The sequence below is a fragment of the Xenopus laevis genome, chromosome 9_10L (assembly GCF_017654675.1).
Source record: "Xenopus laevis strain J_2021 chromosome 9_10L, Xenopus_laevis_v10.1, whole genome shotgun sequence".
NCBI classification, from domain to species: domain Eukaryota; kingdom Metazoa; phylum Chordata; class Amphibia; order Anura; family Pipidae; genus Xenopus; species Xenopus laevis.
Genome location: NC_054387.1, coordinates 124,817,224 through 124,832,612, shown reverse-complemented (window position 1 = coordinate 124,832,612; position 15,389 = coordinate 124,817,224). Strand labels below are relative to the sequence as shown.

The 15,389-nt window shown below is 42.3% G+C and overlaps 1 protein-coding gene across 1 annotated transcript; it reads left to right on the top strand.

Annotated features, from left to right (window-relative positions):
- Positions 1–8,657: 8,657 nt before the first annotated feature.
- LOC108701721 lies at positions 8,658–12,656 on the top strand. Its single transcript, XM_018236719.2, has 4 exons — positions 8,658–8,800; positions 10,605–10,622; positions 11,422–11,583; positions 12,418–12,656. Exons 1-4 carry the CDS (start codon positions 8,749–8,751, stop codon positions 12,522–12,524), a joined length of 339 nt encoding a protein of 112 aa, XP_018092208.1. The 5' UTR covers positions 8,658–8,748; the 3' UTR covers positions 12,525–12,656.
- Positions 12,657–15,389: the final 2,733 nt, after the last annotated feature.

Sequence of the window (15,389 nt, the reverse complement as noted above, 5' to 3'; positions counted from 1 at the left end):
TGGGGTCAGTGCCGGACTAGGAGTTAAAAGCAGCCCTGGCAAAAACTGTGAAGCAGCCCACATGCAAACATCTGCCTGGCAATAAACCCTATACATAAAGACTTTGCACTGTAAAGTGTATGGTGCACAGTGAAGTACTCCTAATCTGCTGTGCTACACACTTGCTCACTTAAGCGTATAGCAAATATGTAACTGCTGTACAGCTCTTGGCAGTGGCGTAACTACCAGTGGTGCAGAAGGTGCGACTGCACCAGGGACCGTGTCCCTGACGGGGCCCAGGTTGAGCTAAGATGTGAGCTGTTTCTGCAGTCTCAGCTGTACGGAGAAAAGCCAGGGCTGCAGCTGATAATGTCACAGCAGGGGCGGTGCCTTCATCGGCTCCTTCACTCTCCCTCCCTGGTACAGCTGCTGCAACTGTAAGCTCTCACACTGGTCTAGAGATTTCATCATATCGTGTGGGGGGCCATTATATGCAACTGCAGAGCCAGATATGCTGTGACACTAAGGGTCACACTGTCGGTATTACTGGGGAGAGAGATAGTGATTACAGATTGTCAGAACTAAGCCATACAATATAACTAGTACAATTGCTGTATACATTGCAGTTGATTAGTGTGCCTGAGTCTGTGTGTGTCTCAGTCTGTGCATGCCTGTGTGTATGTGTGCCTGAGTCTTGCCTGTGTGTATGTGTGCCTGAGTCTGTGTGTGCCTGTGTGTCTGTGTATGTGTGCATGAGTCTGTGTGTACCTGAGTCCATTTGTGCCTGAGTGTATGTGTGGCTAAGTCTGAGTGTGCCTGAGTTTATGTGTGCCTGTGTGTGTCTGAGTGTTGTTGCCATTATTGCAGATTGTGACTGCATAAAGAGAACATTATCAAAAATTTCATGTGGGAAAGTGACTACTGAGGAAGAAGTGGAGAGAAGGAGGTATATTAAAAAAAGGCAAGTACAGAAAGAGGGGTAGATACATTGTTGCATACAAAAAAGAAAATGGAATAGTTGTGGACAGCAGAAGAGAAAAAGTGTAGAGGAGGGGGAACAGAGAAGAACCATTGAGGGATGGGAACAAGAACAAAATATGAAGAAAAAATGTTAAATTATTAAAGCTGGCTAGGTGGAAAACTTGCAAAAAAAGGAGAAGTAGTCCTTTAAATCAAGGGAACAAGTAAAGAGGAAAAGTTGAAAATTGAACAAGGAGAGAATAGAATGGAGAAGAGTCCGTTGAATAACAAGGTATGCTATGCATACATGCATACTATAAGCTTCAAGAAGGGGTTTGATGTCTTTTCAGAGGGAATTCAGGATTATGGGAGATAGCTCATAGTACAAGTTGATCCCGGGACTGGTCCCATTGCCATTTATAGTCAGGAAGGAATTTTTCCCTCTCTAGTGCTTGACCAGGCCTGAATAGTATATTTTATAATACATGAGTGGTACTCAGCCTGAAGCCTTGTGTCTTTAATTATTTATATATATATATAGTGAATTTATATATATAGTGAATTTATATATATATAGTGAACTGTGAGTTCTGATGTCATTTCTGTCACATTGACTCACTGAAATTTGTGTATTATAATTAGGGTTGCCACATTTATGTCTGGCTGAGACTGGGCGGGGGGCGGTCCGTGACGTCAGTGGGTGTGTATGTGACGCCAGTGGGCGGGGCTATGATGTCAGTGTACGGGCCCGTGGTGTCAGTGGGCGGGGCTATGACGCGCGATCAGCGATTGGCCGGTCGCCGTGTCAATCAAGGGAATCCCGCACGGGCAGCCCCTCAAAATAACGGGCTGTCCGGGTCAAAACCGGACAGGTGGCAACCCTAATTATAATGAATAAAGTACCCCCAGTTGTAAAATATGAGGATATTAGAATTTACCTTGGAGTTCCATGACCTGTACAAAAGCACTCGGCTTTCGGCCTCGTGTATTTATATGGTCATGAAACTCCTCGATAACTTATAATATCCTTATATTTTACAAGAGGGGCTACTTTATTCACTATATAATACAGTGAAACCTCAATTTTACATGCCCTTTTTGCACGTAACTTTTAAGTTAACTTTTAGTATGTTATATAATGGCCAATTCTAAGCAACTTTTCAATTGGTTTTCATTATTTCTTGTTATTGTTTTTGAATTATTTTCCTTCCTCGTCTACATCTTTCCAGTTTTCAAATTGGAGTCACTGACCCCATCTAAAAAACAAATGCTCTGTAAGGCTACAAATTTACTATTATTGCTACTTTTTAATGACTCATTTATCTATTCAGGCCTCTTCTATTCATATTCCAGTCTCTTCTTCAAATCAGTGCATGGTTGCTAAGGGAATTTGGACCCTAGCAACCAGACTGCTGAAATTCCAAACTGGAGAGCTGCTGAATAAAAAGTTAAATAACTCAAAAACAACAAATAGTAGAAAATGAAAACCAATTGCAAATTGCCTCAGAATATCCCTCTCTACATAGTACTAAAAGTTAACTCAAAGGTGAACAACCCTTTTAGGGGGGCCCAGTTGTAAATTTTTGTACTAGGGCTCTAGTTACTCCACTGGCTCTTGGCAAAAATGTGGAGATCAAAATGTTTGTCACTGCAGGTGAAGCAACTGTTTTTCACTGAGAAGTTATTTCCAAGCAATTAATGGTGGGTTCACCGCTGTAGGGCTTCTTGACAGCACCCTGAGTATTAAAAATGCTACTTGTCCCATAGTCCTTAGACACTTGCAATAAAACTAACTCAGCTGACATTTAACAAAGGGAGTGCAAGGTCTATATTATTTATTGCAGGAATTTAGTTTATTCTATCTGTGCTAGTTCTCACAATGGCTGACAAGGTTCACCATAAAGTAAAAGGGCACAGTTCAAAGTTCTCCAAAAACGGAAAGAGCTTGGAATGATCTAAAATAGAAAGGAATGGTGACTGTCTACTGCATTTTTTAAACTATAATTCCTTCACCATCTTCCTTCATACAGGGCCACATAGCCAATAGTCAACATTATATACAGTGTAGTAAATAGAAGCACAATATAGCTCCACTATTTGAATAAGGACTGTGGCCCTACAGGCCTTACAATTTTGCTGAAATCTTAAAGTTCAACACCACAGGCTAAAGGGCTGCGAATGTGCAATCCAGGCTTTTAAAAACACAGCAATTAATGTAGAAATAATCACCAGTACCATAAAATTGTAAAGAATTTTGCCCAAGGCTAAATCTTTTGCTAAGAGAAAATGCAGGGACATTTTTCACCTTGTCAAGCTGCACATTGATTGCTCTGTACCCCCTTTCTCAGCTGCCTCAGCCAGGGGAACTCTGTTACTAGAGCCCTACGCTGGAAGCAGCTCAGCTGAACTGAAAACTGCTACATAAAAGCTTCAATTCCTGACTTCATCTGCCTGGTCCAGCCTGAGACAAACTCTGCCTCCATACGTGCAGCCAGCTTCCCACTGCTTCCCTCGCTGCCTAATTCCCATACCCCTTCAGCATGCCTTGCTTCTTTTTAATTGGTTAGATAGTGAGTATAAGGTTGGGAGGGAGGACCATACTCGATAACGGATTGGGCCAGCAAAGATGATCCAATCACCTCCAGCAGCCGTTTACAGAACAGAGAGGACCCGTGCAGCCCATTTACCCTATAAGAAGAGAGGCTCTTCGGGCAATTTCCCGGACTCACAGATGGCCAGTCCGGGCTTGATTGGGGTTATGTAACAATGAGCAGATTTGCCCCAGATTTATTAACCTATAGACCAGTGATCTCCAACCAGTGTCTCATAAGTAACATGTTACTCACCAACCCCTTGGCAGTTGCTTAAAGTGGCCTCAAAGCAGGTGATTATTTTTTAATTCCAGGCTTGGAAACAAGTTTTGGTTGCATAAAAACCAGAAGTGCTGCCAAACAGAGTCTCCTGTAGGCTACCAGTCCACATAAGGGCTACCAATAGTCAATCACAGCCCTTATTTGGCACCACCCAGGAATGTTTTTCATGCTTGTGTTGCTCCCCAACTCATTTTATATTTGAATGACTCACAGGTCTGTTTGTCCGGTGATGATGTCAGAAATTTGCCAATTTGCCCACGGCTGAGCTATATGGGCTGCCTCATACCGTGGTCTTCTGATGATCATTCAGGAGAAGACTGAACCAACACCTGCCGAATAGATATTGCTCACAAAGGCAATGATGCTTGGTGGGTTCTCAAAGGCACAAGTAGGGTTGGAAGCTTTTCAGAATATTTTTACCGGCCACTGGTGGGGGCTGGAACAAAAGGGGCAGGCCATGACATAAAGGGGATGGGCCATGATGCAAAAAGGGGTGGAGCCACATTGCACGATGGGAAGAAGATGGAGAAAAGGTAAGTTTCCAGTGGAGGGCCAAGGGATTTTTTTAAGGGTATTACAAATTTACCAGCTGGGTGGCAACACTAGGCACAAGACTGGTGCCGCTTCTTTGTGAGCAGACCCCCACAACAGATATATGGTACAATTTATAGTGATTGTAACTCCTGTAACCTATTTTACACCCTAAAACCAGTCACCCTTACAATTAAAGGAGAAGGAAAGGCTAAAATTAAGTAAGCTTTATCAGAAAGGTCTATATAAATACACCATTAAACTTGAAAATAATGCTGTTCTTTGTCAAAATAAACACCACATTTCTTTCCTTCTATTATGTACTCATGGGCTTCTGTATCTGACTTCCTGTTTTCAGCTGAAATCTCCAGGGCTAGGGCTTGAGCATGCTCAGTTTGATTCGCCCCTCCCTTTTCCCCCCTCCCTGCTATAATTTGAGACAGAGCTATGAGAGGGCAGGGAGAGACTCAGGCAGGAAGTGATGTCAACCAAGCTAATATGGCAGCTGCTATCCTTAACAAAAAAGCTGATTACTCAGGTATGGTAAAGCATTCTGCAGAATAAATATAGTGTTGCAACTTGCACTATTGTGGCTAATCTATTGGCAATAAACTGCTTTGTTATCTTTCCTTCTCCTTTAAGCCCATGTGTTATGGTCAATTAAGCCCATTAAGTGGCATTAAATACCCTGGAAATTTGTTGATTTCTCTAATAAGGGAGACATCAGATTAATACAGTATTAGTTAATATTTATATAGAATTGGCATATTCTTCAGTGCTTTACAGAGATTACACATCAGTCCCTGACCCAGTGTAGCTGAGCCCCATTTAACCTCATAAATGGTACAGGTGTTATATGGCTTTATGGTGTCAATGGGAATTTCCCTATAACACGGGAGATTTCCTGATACCCTGACAGGCCAGTCCAACCCTGTACAGGGGGCAGAAATTACAGTCCCAGGGATGCTGAGTGCAGTTGCTTCTGGAGCAGAAGGGTGAGTGGATTAAGGTGGGAGGTGGCAAGTTGAAACCCAAGCTGGCTATAGAAAATGTTAGTGAGGAGCTGCCTACAGTTACATCTAAAGCTCTATGGTTGCCTTGGGACAGGCCAGTGTACTTGTACATTAGAGACAGGCCAGTGTACTTGTACATTAGAGACAGGCCAGTGTACTTGTACATTAGAGACAGGCCAGTGTACTTGTACATTAGAGACAGGCCAGTGTACTTGTACATTAGAGACAGACCAGTGTACTTGTACATTATAGACAGACCAGTGTACTTGTACATTAGAGACAGACCAGTGTACTTGTGCATTAGAGACAGACCAGTGTACTTGTACATTAGAGACAGGCCAGTGTACTTGTACATTAGAGACAGACCAGTGTACTTGTACATTAGAGACAGACCAGTGTACTTGTACATTAGAGACAGACCAGTGCACTTGTACATTAGAGACAGGCCAGTGTACTTGTACATTAGAGACAGACCAGTGTACTTGTACATTAGAGACAGACCAGTGTAGTTGTACATTAGAGACAGGCCATTGTACTTGTACATTAGAGACAGACCAGTGTACTTGTACATTAGAGACAGACCAGTGTAGTTGTACATTAGAGACAGGCCATTGTACTTGTACATTAGAGACAGACCAGTGTACTTGTACATTAGAGACAGACCAGTGTACTTGTACATTAGAGACAGGCCAGTGTACTTGTACATTAGAGACAGACCAGTGTACTTGTACATTAGAGACAGACCAGTGTACTTGTACATTAGAGACAGACCAGTGTACTTGTACATTAGAGACAGGCCAGTGTACTTGTACATTAGAGACAGACCAGTGTACTTGTACATTAGAGACAGACCAGTGTACTTGTACATTAGAGACAGACCAGTGTACTTGTACATTAGAGACAGACCAGTGTACTTGTACATTAGAGACAGGCCAGTGTACTTGTACATTAGAGACAGACCAGTGTACTTGTACATTAGAGACAGACCAGTGTACTTGTACATTAGAGACAGACCAGTGTACTTTTACATTAGAGACAGGCCAGTGTACTTGTACATTAGAGACAGGCCAGTGTACTTGTACATTAGAGACAGACCAGTGTACTTGTACATTAGAGACAGACCAGTGCACTTGTACATTAGAGACAGGCCAGTGTACTTGTACATTAGAGACATACCAGTGTACTTGTACATTAGAGACAGGCCATTGTACTTGTACATTAGAGACAGGCCAGTGTACTTGTACATTAGAGACAGGCCATTGTACTTGTTCATTAGAGACAGGCCAGTGTACTTGTACATAAGAGACAGGCCAGTGTACTTGTACATTAGAGACAGACCAGTGTACTTGTACATTAGAGACAGGCCATTGTACTTGTACATTAGAGACAGACCAGTGTACTTGTACATTAGAGACAGGCCAGTGTACTTGTACATTAGAGACAGGCCAGTGTACTTGTACATTAGAGACAGACCAGTGTACTTGTACATTAGAGACAGGCCAGTGTACTTGTACATTAGAGACAGGCCAGTGTACTTGTACATTAGAGACAGGCCAGTGTACTTGTACATTAGAGACAGGCCAGTGTACTTGTACATTAGAGACAGGCCAGTGTACTTGTACATTAGAGACAGGCCAGTGTACTTGTACATTAGAGACAGACCAGTGTACTTGTACATTAGAGACAGGCCAGTGTACTTGTACATTAGAGACAGGCCAGTGTACATGTACATTAGAGACAGACCAGTGTACTTGTACATTAGAGACAGGCCAGTGTACTTGTACATTAGAAACAGGTCAGTGTACTTGTATATTAGAGACAGGCCAGTGTACTTGTACATTAGAGACAGGCCAGTGTACTTGTACATTAGAGACAGGCCAGTGTACTTGTACATTAGAGACAGACCAGTGTACTTGTACATTAGAGACAGGCCAGTGTAATTGTACATTAGAGACAGGCCAGTGTACTTGTACATTAGAGACAGGCCAGAGTGCTTGTACAATAGAGAGATGTTGAGAACCCAAAAATCAGACCGGGAATCAAGAGAACAGAAGGTAAAAAGGCGTGTTATAGAGACAATATTTTTTTTGGGTGGGGGGGAGCAGTGGATTTCTACTTGCTACCCTGCCATACACACCATTGCTCTTCAGTTCTCTCCTGATGGTGGACTCAACATCAACATTGGCCAATATGAGACAGGTCTTGAGTTGCTTAGAAGTTTCCCTGAGTTCCTTTGTAACCTATTGGACTATTAGAAGCCTTGCAGTTGTAGTTGTCTTTGATGGTCGACCCCTTCTAGGTCGGGTAACAACAGACTTGAATTTCCTCCATTCATACACAATCTATCTCACTGTAGATTGGTGGAGTCCAAACTATTTAGAGAGAGTCTTGTAACCTTCTCCAGCTTTATGGGCATCAACAACTCTTTTTCTGAGGTCCTCAGACACCTCCTTTGTTCAAGCCATGATGCACATTCTGTCTTGGAAATAACTCAAGGGATGAAAACATAATTCTGCCTCTTTATAGGTCCCTGGTGAGGCCTCATCTGGAGTATGCAGTGCAGTTTTGGACTCCAGTCCTTAAGAGGGATATAAATGAGCTGGAGAGAGTGCAGAGACTAAGTGCAACTAAACTTGTTAGAGAGATGGAAGACTTAAATTATGAGGGGACACCATCAATGTTGGGGGGTTGTTTTCTCTGGAAAAAAGGGGAGTGCAGCTTGGGAAGTGCAGTGCGCCGAGCCCTCCAAAGATTTCTTTGCAGGGGGGCCTGGCACACTGAAGTTATGGCACTGCATCCACGTATGTATTGTATGTGTGACCAGGCTTTACAGGGTCTATCACTCACACTCACTCTCATCCCATTATACAAGACTCTGATTTCACCTTCAAATAATATGATAATCCGAAGGATTCACTTACTTATTGTCATTGGACCTCTTTTCTCCAAATAAATACATGACCAAATATAATCATTTTTGTTTAATTAGGTTTTCTTGGACTTGTTTGAACATCAGATGATGTTAGGTCACATTCATATGAAAATATAGACAGTCCTAAAGGGTTCACAAACTTTCAAGCACAGCTGTATTTACATTTCCCACACCATTGTGCCCTAGGCATGTACAGTACTTCTGCCTATCCCAGTCTGTGCAGCAAGTGTATTGTGATTATTTGGGGCGTTGTGTTACAGTGGAATTGGCAATCCTGCCTTTTGTGTGTGTTACTGCCTGTCCCTGGGGGCAGAGATAATGACCCGGCCATTGCTGTATTTCTTGTTTTTGTGTTATGGGTGAGGCAGAGTTTGCGGCATTTAAATGAGGGTGGGAAGGTGCTGCTGAGATATAAAGGGGACAGAAGGAGTAGTTGGTGCAGAATCTGAGAAGGCTGAAGATGAAGCTGTTACTTGCTCTCCTTGTTGTGTTCATGGCAGTCCTGCTTGAGGGTAAGTGATGGGGCTGAGCATGGAATTACATAACTAGAAGCAGAAACTAGGGGGACATAGTAAGGGGGTATTGACAAGGATGGAATCCCAAGATTGTAAATCCCTGGGGAAGGTGCCTGTTTATCACTGACCTTGATCTCTGGGTCAGTGCTCATCTTGATTGAAAAATGCACCAGCCCAAGTTATACTCCTAACAGAGAAAGGCCACCATCTTTATCCACCTCTGTATACTCCTAACAGAGAAAGGCCACCATCTTTATCCACCTCTGTATACTCCTAACAGAGAAAGGCTACCATCTTTATCCACCTCTGTATACTCCTAACAGAGAAAGGCCACCATCTTTATCCACCTCTGTATACTCCTAACAGAGAAAGGCTACCATCTTTATCCACCTCTGTATACTCTAACAGAGAAAGGCCACCATCTTTATCCACCTCTGTATACTCCTAACAGAGAAAGGCCACCATCTTTATCCACCTCTGTATACTCCTAACAGAGAAAGGCCACCATCTTTATCCACCTCTGTATACTCCTAACAGAGAAAGGCCACCATCTTTATCCACCTCTGTATACTCCTAACAGAGAAAGGCCACCATCTTTATCCACCTCTGTATACTCCTAATAGAGAAAGGCCACCATCTTTATCCACCTCTGTACAATCTATTAAAATGTTAAACATTACTACACTGTGCATGGGTGAGGTCCCAGGCAACCCAAAAGACCTCTGGGAAGCAGCACTGTTAAGAACAATGATCCCCAACCAGTGGCTCTTGAGCAACATGTCACTCACCGACCCCTTGGATGTTGCTCCCAGAGGGAACAAAAAGAAGCAACAGCCTGGGGTACAAATTCAGTGACAGTAAACAGTGGGGAGGCTCCTGACCAATGGGCACACCCCCACAAATTAAAGGGAAGGTTCACCTTTTGATTAACTTTTAGTATGTCATAGAATGGCCAACTTTTAAATTTTTTGTAGTTTTTTTTAATTATTTGCCTTCTTCTTCTGGATCTATCCAGCTTTAAATTTCACTGACCCCATCTAAAAAAACAAATGCTCTGTAAAGCTACAACTTTATTGTTATTGCTACTTTTTATTACTCCTCTTTCTATTCAGCACCTCTCCTATTCACATTCCAGTCTCTTATTCAAATCAGTGCATGGTTGCTAGGGTACTTTGGACCCTAGCAACCAGATTGCTGAAATTACAAACTGGAGAGCTGCTGAATAAAAAACTAAATAACTCAAAAACCACAAATAATAAAAAATGAAAACCAATTGCAAATTGTCTCAGAATATAACTCTCTACATTATACTGTACTATACATTTTACATCATACTCAAAAGTGAACAACCCTTTTAAGCCTTTCCTTGTTCTTTAATACTATTTAGGATTTGTTTTATCAAAGATTGATGTGTAAATTTATCAGAATGTCTTTGACTGCTTTGAGCTGAATTGTTTTCAGTGTTATGGGGTGTTAGAGTTCAGCAGTGGCAAGGAGCTCTAACACTACACCAAGGTGTTATGAAAATGGATGCAAGTTAAAGGGGGGGCTTAGCCATTCAGAATAGAGATTGCAGATTCCTAAAGCCTGGTGTGTAAACCTTGGGTCCCTCTATGTTGCTAGACTACAAACTCTAGCATTCTATGACATTCTTAATCAAAGGCTATCCCGGGAGCTGTAGTTTGTGGAACCAAGGTTAACCCTACAATAGTAACATTTCCATGAAACTGTAGACAAATAATGGCTGAGACACTTTTTTTTTATCTTTCTTTTCATTCACTCTTTTTTTTTTTCTCTGTAGGGACCAAGCCGACACAAGGTAAGTGCCAAGTATACTGTTATGGGGAGGAAATAACAAGCAAACCCTCTAGGGCTCTTCCGTGCTTTGCTTTATGGCAGCTGAGATTCTAGCTATCTGTATAACAGAACATTCTGTCCCAGTGGCTGTACAGATCCTATCTGATCCCCATTGTAAGCAGCAGTCCTGTCCTGCTTTATGGCAGCTGAGATTCTAGATATCTGTATAACAGAGCATTCTGTCCCAGTGGCTGCACAGATCTTATCTGATCCCCATTAGAAGCAACAGTCCTGTCCTGCTTTATGGCAGCTGAGATTCTAGCTATCTGTATAACAGAGCATTCTGTCCCAGTGGCTGCACAGATCCTATCCAATTCCCATTGTAAGCAGCAGTCCTGTCCTGCTTTATGGCAGCTGAGATTCTAGATATCTGTATAACAGAGCATTCTGTCCCAGTGGCTGCACAGATCCTATCTGATCCCCATTGTAAGCAGCAGTCCTGTCCTGCTTTATGGCAGCTGAGATTCTAGCTATCTGTATAACAGAGCATTCTGTCCCAGTGGCTGCACAGATCCTATCTGATCCCCATTGTAAGCAGCAGTCCTGTCCTGCTTTATGGCAGCTGAGATTCTAGCTATCTGTATAACTGTCTCCATCTTATCCTACTTTCAACATCTTGTATCACCATCTTGCCCTACTGTCACCATCACGTCTTACCGGTGCCTTCGTGTCCTACTGTCAATAACGTATTCTACTGTTCTTGCCTTACTGTCACCTCATTGCTACTGTCAGCTGAGTGAAATGCTGTCTCCTCCACACAGGTTTAGAGTGCTATGACTGCAATATCAGAACCTGTAAGAAAAAGCTCAGTGCTCCCTGTGAATCTGCCGAGGACACATGTATAAAGATTTCCAGAAAAATTGTAGGCTATGATGGCTCCCCAGATCGTGAAAATGAGTTTGACCCAACCATGAACGTTCTTGGTAAGTGACCCCAATAAAAAAAAATGCCATATTTTATATACTGAACCTATTGCACGAGGCTTGTCAATAGCAGCAATGATCCAGGACTTCAAACTTGTCACAGGGGGTCACCATCTTGGAAAGTGTCTGTGACACTCACATGCTCAGTGGGCTCTGATTGGCTGTTGAGAAGCTAAGCTTAGGGCTCGTCACTAATTATCCAGCAGAAAATGAGCTTCCCTGGCTGTAATATAAGCTGATGCTACAGGTTTGCTGATTATTAAATTCTGATGCTAATTGCACTGGTTTCTGTGGTGCCATGTAGTAATTATCTGTATTAATTACTAATCAGCCTTATATTGTGACATTTCTATTCTATGGGTACTGTATATTGTGAGTGGGTCCCTAAGCTCAGTAAGTGACAGCAGCACAGAGCATGTGCAGTGAATCAGCAGAAAAGAAGATGGGGAGCTACTGGGGCATCTTTGGAGACACAGATCTTTACTGCTAAATGGCTGTGGTTGCCTTGGGCTGGTACAGAAGCACCAAACATAATGTACATTTCTAGCTATTTCTACTTCTATTTCTACTACCTTAAGGGTACAAAAAAATCAATTAAAACCAATCGGCTGGTTTTGCCTCCAATAAGGATTAATTATATCTTAGTTGGGATCAAGTACAAGCTACTGATTTATTACTACTAGAGAAAAAGGTAATCGTTATTAAAAATTTCAGTTATATAGATAAAATGGAGCTTATGTGAGACGGCCTTTCTGTAATTCAGAGCTTTCTGGATAACGGGTTTCTGGATACACAGTTATGGGTATAAACCAATGCTCTGCTCTCTCCTCTTAGTGTGGGAGCGGAGATGCACAACTGCCGCCGATTGCAAGAAAAGACAGAGTGACACCCGCCTTGGCAAGATCACAAGTTGCTGCAACAAGAACCTGTGCAACGCTTAAAGGGGGAGCAGCCATATTTGGTTTGATCTGATTGGCCCATGAATGCAGGACATGGAGAAGATGGCAGAGGGCACCGTAACAATGATTTCCCCTCAGTTACACTTTGCAATAAAAGCGCCAACTAAAACCAAACTTATGTGATTGTGCCTGTACATTAGAAACAAACTGAGGGCGGTGCATTTACCCAATAGCATAGGCTTGGGTTATTTATCAATAAGCAGATTTGCCCCAGATTTATTAACCAATAGACCAGTGATTCCCAACCAGTGGCTCATAAGTAACATGTTACTCACCAACCCATTGGCAGTTGCTTAGAGTGGCCTCAAAGCAGGTGATTATTTTTGAATTCCAGGCTTAGAGACAAGTTTTAGTTGTATAAAAACCAGATGTGCTGCAAAACGGAGTCTCCTGTAGGCTGCCAGTCCACATAGGGGCTACCTTTAGCCAATCACAGCTCTTATTTGGCACCCCAGGAATGTTTTTCATGCTTATGTTGCTCTGCAACTCATTTTATATTTGAATGGCTCACAGGTTAAAAAGGTTGGGGACCCCTGCTATAGATGAATTTCAAAAAGGGCATCCAGTGTTGATTATAGTAGATAACAAGGTTAACTTAGCAATATTAATAGGGGGGTCCAGGTGCTCAAGCCCCAGACCTTCAGCTTGGGGATGCAATTGGCACACATGTATTTAATAGTGGACTGGCACAAACCAGACGTCACTCCAATACTTGATGCAGTTAAAAAGTCATTTATTTAACAAAAAATCAGCCTTACACATTTCGTGCCTTGTGGGCACATAGTCATGGGCTAAAGATCTTCTGTACATATAGTGGTATTTGAATAAAAACAAACCAATCAAAAGCATGCTTAGGACAGCTAATTAGAGAGGTGGATACAGATAAACTACTAAATACAAGTGTGTCTAAACTATAGCAACCAATCGGCAGTTTTGCAGAAATGGTTCTTCTGCAGTTTGTATAATGAAACCTACATCTGATACCGGCTACTGTGAGTTACCAAATCTGAGCCAACCTTGCCTGATACTGAATTCCTCTCTACTGAGCTGACAGCGTATTCCTTATTGCAATATATTGCATTGCCTTCAGGAGCAGACTGAACCAAAACCTGCCTAACAGATATTGCTCAGAAAGACTGGTGCCACTAATTTGTGAGCAGACCTCCACAACAGATTTATGGTGAATGTATAGCGATTATACCCTAAAATCAGCCACCCTATTACCCTATCATGACCAATTCAGTCTACTAGTTTGCACCAAGTAACCTGCAAATTTTTTATTTTTCTAATATGGGAGCAATCACAGTGACACGGTATTATTGCTATAGAACTTAGCAGCCGCTCCCATGTAGCAGGTAAATGCACAAGACCTGTCCTCAAATTGGGGCCCCATGCTTTAATCCTTGCCAGCATCCTCCCTTGGGTGTCTCATTCACCGGGGTGCTCTTAGAGGCAGTCACACTGGAGATTAAAGGCAGCTCTGCAGCAGGATCAATCTCACCAGAGGCATCTTTCTCCTTCTGAGTCTCTAGCAGCTTGGCAGGGAACAGGATGGTCTCTCTCTGTACTTCCAGAGTTGAAGTGGCTTCTCTACACTGGACAGTCTCACACAAACTGGTTTTGGCCGGATCTTGCAGCACACAACCCCTGTTAAGCTCTGTTGGAGACCCTGTACAAATAGCTTCAAAGTCAGACACTCCCTCTCTCCAAAGTATGCACTGGGGCACCCAGCCAATCAGATAACTCTCCAGTCTGTAAACGGGCTGGATGATGTTACAGACAGAAAAACAGGGGAATGATTTCTCTGATCCCCTACATAATAAAAACCTCCAAACAATTAAAAAAAATGGAAAGAGGGACAAAAAAATTGTGGTGCAGTGAAAAATTTTAGACCACACCTATTTTATGGCCATACCCCCTAATTATCATGTCTATTTTACAAAAAATGTTTATAAATGTTTTTTTGAAAGTTTGAACACATTTCTGGGCGTTTTATTGCAATGTTTTAAGTGTTTTGCTAATGAAAGTGAACTGCCCTTTAAGTTGTGTGTCTCAGCTCTCCCAAGAAACATGCTTATCTTAAATAGTTACAATTGTATCTTTGCTTATCTTTAATTGTTACAAAATTATCCAAGTGCAGCTGCTGAGAGTTCTGGGCTTTCTGCCAAAAAAAAACTTATTTTAATTGAGTTTGAGAAACTTTGTATCTTTTTCTGGCATCAGAGCAGGAGATCAAAGAGAAAGTTGGGACATTTCAGTAAGAAACCTGGACTGCGGGCTGAGCTGTCAAAATAGGGACTGCCCTGCGAAAAGGGGACAGTTGGGAGGTGTGATAAAAATAATAATTGGTTCAGCCTGAAAACATGCACCATGTCAGGCTGAGAACTTTTAATGGAAGCTGAAAAAGCAGGGGCGTAACTACAGAGGAAGCAGACCCAGTGGCTGCAGTGGGGCCCAGGAGGTATAGGGGCCCCATGAGGTCCTAATTAATGAGCAATTTCAACATATATTGGTAAAACAGGAAAACCTCTATATATGTTGGGGGCTCAGTAACATCTAGTTACAGCACTGTGGAAAGGAGTTCTAGAAAAATGGTTCAGCCCTTGGGAATTCTTGAAGATGTTCATGTGAAAAGGCCATGAGTGAGGTGGTAAGTCGGATCTCCATAGAAAACCATAGGGAAATACTGGAGATGACATTCCACGTTTACAGAGTTCTACATTCCACAAGTCCGTGGGACAAGACTGTGCTTGGCCTTTCAGTAAAATAAAACAACACAAGCATGTTATTCCTTTTATAATAATGATTTTGTGTGTAATGTTTTGAGATTGGGGTGTTTATGAGTGA